At 34.5% G+C, this 7,084-nt stretch overlaps 1 protein-coding gene across 1 annotated transcript in view; it reads left to right on the top strand.

Annotated features, from left to right (window-relative positions):
- LOC117179428 (transcription factor Dp-1) overlaps positions 1–7,084 on the top strand; it is a 175,240-nt gene that overhangs the window by 48,816 nt on the left and 119,340 nt on the right. The window contains exon 4 of the mRNA XM_033371200.1: positions 4,955–5,052. Coding sequence (XP_033227091.1) covers positions 4,955–5,052 — 98 coding nt within the window. The remainder of the gene's footprint in view (positions 1–4,954; positions 5,053–7,084) is intronic.

The following is a 7,084-nucleotide window of genomic DNA, read 5'->3' as shown; positions in this document are numbered from 1 at the left end:
AAAAATCACGATGTCATATGAAACTTGAAATGTTTGGTATTGCATATTGTTGACAGATAACAATACGCCAATTAGCACAAATGGTAAGTTCCGACAGTGCCTGCAAGTGTGCCTACTGGCCGCTAGATGGCAATACCGGTTTCATATGTATACACCTGGTATATGCGGCACTCTCATTCTCGTCAATTGACTCGACTTCCCTAGGATCATTTAGAGGAGCGAAATTAAGGTTAATGCCGTAAGAGTGACAGAGATGGTAATAAAGAACTCTTAGTGCCGCATTGTGCCTTTGGATGTAGGTCTTTCCCGCATGAGTTGGACAACTAGATAGTATGTAAGCTAAATTCTCGGAGTGTGCATGGCACGCCCTGCAGCTATCATCGGGAATGTCTTGGCTCAAAATGTGGTGACGGTATGTTAAGGTGGAAATGACACCGTCTTGGCATGCCAAAATGAAACCCTCCGTACCAGACTTCAATCCGGGCGATTTAAGGGAAGCAAACATTAGATCACACGACATTGACTGATCCTCCACATTTCTGTGGAAGATACTGTGCATCCTCTTATCGAGGAGCTGTTCACGAAAGTTTTTCTCTTGTGCTTGCTTAATCCGGGCTTTCAGGAGTGAGTACTCGATATATATATGTGTGTGTGTATGTATGTATGTATGTATATATGTATATGTATATATGTGACGCGATCCGAGAAAAGGGACCTGCAAGGCAAAAGTGAAATTTCACAGGTCGAGGGATTGAAGAAATCTCCGACGCTGCGCACGCATTGAAATACTCTTTTTCAATCATTCTTATCTTGTTAAATAATGCAGATAAAAAATGTCTGTTTATACCCCTAGAAAGACCAGTTAATGAAGTTATAGAATCCACCATGATCCGAAAATCGTTTTTTTTTGCCTGGTAGGTCCCTTTTCTTAGATCTCGAGCACTCACTCCTGAAAGCCCGGACATATATGTTACAGGCAAAGTCTGATGTGCCGTCACACCGAAGTCTGCCCAGTCACTCCGCGAATTGACTGAGCGGTGTCAGGCAAAGTCCGAAGTAGCACTTTCACTTCGGACTCTGCCTAGTCAAATCGGGAAGTGCCCGACAGGATCAGGCAAAGTCCGGAGTAAAAAGAAAACCTACGGGGTTTCAGTTTAGGATAAAAAGTATGCATGATAACTTTTTCATTTATTTGTTAAAATTAAACTCATTTTGAATAATAAATCCTTTTATAATTTTAAAATATATTTTATTTTTACACTTTATCAAGATAAAAATAAACCGGTGGAACCGGAAATGCCGGGCGGTATCACTTATCTTTTATATCTCATAAACAGCTCAAACAAAAATATGTAAACGTTAACCGCCAATTCTTATAAATATAAGTAGCAATATTATTATTACATTACAATTAAACAACAACCAATGATTTTAAATATAATTATTTTATATTTATACTTGCTACTCCCAGAAAACAGTGACTTCATCCTCTGTAAACGTTTTTCGTTTCCAGAAAATATGTTGTTTAAAAATATCTCTGGCACCCGCCATGTCCGGGTTTTATTATAAAATTTTCTCCTAGGATGGATTTTTGCCAGGCCTTCAGATTTTCTTCACCTTTTGGCACGTAAAGAAATTAAAATTTTCGGTTCAGAGGCCTGGCTGCCCAGAACTAAGAGTTCATCGATTTAAAAATTAAGCAGCTCAAAATGCTCGTATTTTAAAACTATATTGAAGGCCAGCTGATAATATTTAACAAAACAACATGGCAGTTCCAATGTGGGGCCTGAAATCATCAAAAATTGTGTTTAATGAATATTATTGGCATCTAAAACATGAAAAAAGTATTTTCCTATCTAAAATTAGCTTACGTTTCTTTGGGGACTTACTAAACCTGAATTTAATATTATTTAAACCCTATCTGGTCACTATTAGTTCCTTATCTAAAAAATACTTCAAATAGTCGAATTAACTCTATTTTGCAATGAGTAATGTTATTAAACTACCTTACCATTATGGTTTCGGCGTCGCTGAATACGAATCCAACGGTAGTTAAAGCCTATCTGGTCACTTCGTCACTAACCTCAAGTATACTACAAATCGTCGAATAAACACTATTTTGCGATGAGTAATGTAGTCAAACCACCTCTAAAAGTACCCTGATTTGTTTAGAGTATACATACTATATGCTTATCATATTGTACCTCTGCGTTTTGCAGGGTTGGCACTGTCAATATGTTAAGTACGTAATGCCCGCATTACTTTTTTGTAGTAGTCTACAGTCTATTGAATTTTTATCACCTGAAAAGGACCCCGGTATAATTTACATTAAAAGCCGGCCCGGTCAAATTGGCTGAAATTGCAATATAATATAGTTCAAAGCCTCTTGATCAAAAAATTCTAATGGGTACTAGTTCAAAAAATAAAAAGTTTTCGAGAAAAGTGGGGCTGAACGCGAAAAATATTACCACAAGCGAATCTACTGTCTTGCTTGACACTTGAAGATGAGGTGCAGATTTTTCAATAAACTGTGATCAGCACAATCACTGACACTACTAGAAACGCTAGTAAGACTAGTCCAGCTAATAAGGGCAACAAAAAGGCGCTGCCCTGGTAATAACAGGTGAATTCATGGCGCTGTTCTGGCAATGTAAATACTGTTCGAAATATTAATGGTATAAGACAGTTCAGTCAATGAATACAATACTGTAGATCAGTACGATTAGCAAAGAAAAGCCAGTCCAGATGTTAAAGGCAATGTAATGGGACTGCCCTGGCAATGTGAAGATTTTTCAAATTAATCAAGGCAAAAGACATTCTGGACTACCAAAGATATTTTGTAGTCCAAATAATTAAGACAAGACTACAGGTCAGTCCAACCCACAAAGGCAAGAAATGTTATTAGTTCAGTCAGTTACGACAAGACAAGAAATCAGTACAACCAACAAAGGCAAGACATGTTATTAGTCCAGTCGGTCAAGACACCACTATAAATCAGTCTAACCAACAAAGGCAAGACATGTTATTAGTTCAACTGGTTAAGTCTTAAGTGACTGGACTAATAACATGTCTTGCATTTGTTGGTTGAACTGATTTACAGTCTTGCCTTAACCAACTGGACTAATAACATGTCTTGCATTTGTTGGTTGGACTGATTTATATTCTTGTCTTAACCGACTGCACTAATAATATGTATTGCATTTGTTGGATGGACTGATTTACTGCCTTTGTTGGTTGAACTGACCTGTAGTCTTGTCTCAATTATCTGGACTACAAAATATCTTTGGTAGACCAGAATGTCTTTTGCCTTGATTATTTTGACAAATCTTCACATTGCGAGGGCAGTTCACATTGCCTTTAGCATCTGGACTGGCCTTTCCTTCGATAATTGGACTGAGCGACAGTCTTGTATTCATTGACTGAACTGTCTTCCACCATTAATATTTCGAACAGTATTTACATTGCCAGGACAGCGCTATGGTTTCGCCTATTATTACCAGGAGAGCGTTATTTTGTTGCTCTTATTAACTAGACTGGTTTTATCTGTGTTTATAGCATTGTCAGTGATTGTGCTGATGACATTTTATTGAAAAATCTGCACCTCAGCTTAAAGTTTCAAGCGGGACATTAGATTCACTTCTGGTCATATTTTTCGCGTTCAGCTCTACCTATCTCGAAAACTTTTTATTTTTTGGACTAGTAACCATTAGGATTTTTTTATCAGAAGGCTTTGAACTATATTTTATTGCAATTTCAACCAATTTGACCGGGCCGGATTTTAATGTTAATTTAGCGGCGTCCTTTGTATAGATTAAACTTTTTATCTGTTACCAAAAATGAGTGTGCACTCTGAATGGTGTTAACTTGTGGACTTTCAGCAAATCTCATTTGAAGATGACGTTGAGCAGCATGTTGTGAGTATCTAACCAATAAAGGCAAGACATAAGCCGGATGTTGTCAGTATCTAGCCAATGAAGGCAAGACATGAGCAGGATCTTGTCAATACTTAGCCAATAAAATCAAGAAATGAGCAGGATGTTGTCAATATCTGTCAAAAGAAGTTAGGATACCCAACTCGACTTTCAAAACAATTTTCAATTTTTTAAACAAATGGAAATTATTTAAACAATTGTTTATTCCCAAAAGCGTAAAAAATAATCGCATTTCCTAATTGAAATGTAGTTGTTTGTCATTGTTTGGAGTAGTACATTTTTCTAAAAACATTATATAATTATTTAAACAATGATTTATTGTCTATTTTAAACATTTATAAAAATTGAGCCAGAGTTATCAACTTTCTTTCCAAATTAGTATCCTATGCTACGTTTTGTTGAATAATTATATCATTTTGACACATTTCTTTTAATGTTTAATCAATTACTATTTGTTTTAACAATCTTTATTTGCTCAAGTATAGTGTACAGAAATAATACATTAACCACTTTTTAATTGTTTAAATAATTACTTTTCTAAAAATACTTCTAAAATCGTAATAATTAATTTTATATGTTCTATTTTATTTAATTTGTTTCGTTATTGAAAAAGAACTGCTGGATCAAATAAAAATTGTAGTAGTTCTTTGTATAAAAGTCGGCAAAAATTGCTAAAAAGTAACAATAACACGTAAAAATAAAGTTTTTTTTAATTTTTGGGTTATATTTGGGGCGCCGCAGGGAGGGTGAGGTTGGGTTGGAAATAACAATTATTAGTATGGTTTTACTTCGTAGAGACTCCTCATCAATCCCTAAAAGTTTGGCACGTTTTGATAAAACCTTGGAACATAAGTTCAATTTTTCGAAAATTCGAAATTTCCCCATGTTAATTAAATGTCATTTGGAAGTTCCCGGTGGTACGTGTTAATTTTGAAAGCTTGACTTTCAAATTAGTGAACATTATACTTAAGTTCTTTAATATATTGTTAGGCTTTCTTGTAAATGTAAATTTCCTTGTACAGGTCTGGTGACAATACCGATACAAAATGCAAAAATGTCAGCCGTAAAAGGAGGTGATTCGGTAATGACGAAGACAATACAGCTCACATCATCCCAAATGGTATGTTACTTTAATTTACTTCCCATCATTTATTTCTTATTCTTTCGTATGTTTGTTTGCAGCCGATGTTCTTTGGGACTAAGGCGGGTTGGATTTCTGGTTCGCACGTTGCATATTTCCTGAGTAACGCAAAGCAGAAATCAGCTGTAATCTTAAGAAACTGGTGTTGCATTCTTGACCTTATAGTAGTGAGAGTAGCTCTAACACCCTAAATTCGGAAGAAAAAAAAACTTGTTTTTTATTCCAAAAAAATTTGATGAAAACCATTATTTTGATTCGCAGAGGAAGCATCGCAGTTGTGAACATTTCGAAATTAAATAAATATATGAGAGAATTTAAAACTACTTCATCTAAAATATATCTAATATGATGTATAGATGACATAAAACCATACCCTTCCAAGTGGAAACTAATTCTAGGCCCTAATGTCTCTTTTTTTTAATTTTCAAAAAATATTATACGACAATATAATTTCTAACTAAACCTTATTATGTGAAAAAGGGAGGAATCGTAAAGATTGTCAAAATTAAATAATATATTTTCTTCTTTACAATTTCTGAATTTTTCAAGTAACATTGCACTATTTCTTTACAGGCTAGCCAGTGAAGCATGAAAAAGAGTGGAAGCGATAGTGATATTCGTGTAGCTGTTGATGCCTGGGATGAAGGCCATTATATTTTTAATAACAAATTCAAGTAAGAAAAAAGTGCGCACTGTTAAAAGTTTTCGAAAACAGGTTTTTTGAATATCGCGACCAAGATCTAAATCTGCAAGGGAAAAAGTTTGATTATAAATGAAAGATATTAAAAAAGCTGTACAATTTCATCGGTCAAACTTTGAAATCGTTAATTTTTTACTTGCAAAAAAATCAGAACCGAAAAAATTGTCCTCTTTCCAATTTTGGCAATACTGCACGCAGACCCTTCAACAATTGTGAACCTTTTTCTGATGAATTTGTGAATTGTTTTGTAAGGTTTGTAAGGCTTGTGAAAATGTATAGCGAAAGTACTAAATACTTTGGCAAGTAATTTTTTTGTTGTTGACATATTGTCTGTTTTTTTTAAGTTTTACGAAATTGCGGTTCCAGTCCATGATCGGTTATGAGCTCTGAAGGAAGAAACAAAAAAGAAAATAGCTCCATGGTAAGTAAGAAAAAATAGAACATTTTTTTATAACAATTACTGCAGGTGCAATTGTTTAGGTGGAAAACTCACATTTCAAGAATATGTAGATAAAGACTAACTAATTCCAGTAAAATTGTCCGAATTTTCATTTTTGAATTGAATGTTTGCAACCGCGGAGAATTTGCGGACAACATGCAAGTAATTGCGTGACGGCGGAGTGGAGGACGCAGCATGTACGCACTAGGCTTTCGCGCTCCAATTGAATTACGGTCTTCAAATTGCGCCATCTGTAAAAATCTCAGGAGCGAAACAATTTATTAAGAGGATTTTTTTTAATTTGGGAGATTTTTTCGCGCTGATTATGAATCTTACATCAAAATTTCGCAAACGGTACACGTAATGCTTCAAGTATAAGGATATCTTTATTATTTTCAATACTTGCACAGTTCCTCAATTAATTTTGCCGTTGAGCGTGTACTGTATTTTATTTTTATTGAGTTCTATAATGTTTCAAGAAATGTGTACAAAATAAAAATTGTATTGTTCGTTAAACACAAATTCAACGTTTTGTGGAAATATACTTGAGTAATGTCTTATTGTTGTAGACTATCTTTATTAATATTGGACGAGATATGTATAGAATTAACAATTTATTGTCCATTACGCTGAGTTCGTGATTGAAACTGATTTTGGTAATTTTGCGATTTGTCCATTTTTCTGCTTTCGAACTGGGACTCGATATAAAATTGAACTTTTCGATTCCACTGAAATAGAAGAGAAAAAGAAAAAATGATGAACAATGTTCATACAGTCTGTCAAGTTAAAGCTTGGGTAACTTTTTTGGTAAAATATTTTATTTAAACGCATGTTTCTACATGGAATTACATTTGTCAAGGTGTCGAGCAAAA

This window comes from Belonocnema kinseyi, chromosome 9 (genome assembly GCF_010883055.1).
Source record: "Belonocnema kinseyi isolate 2016_QV_RU_SX_M_011 chromosome 9, B_treatae_v1, whole genome shotgun sequence".
NCBI lineage: Eukaryota > Metazoa > Arthropoda > Insecta > Hymenoptera > Cynipidae > Belonocnema > Belonocnema kinseyi.
This window is presented reverse-complemented; position numbering and strand designations above follow the sequence as displayed.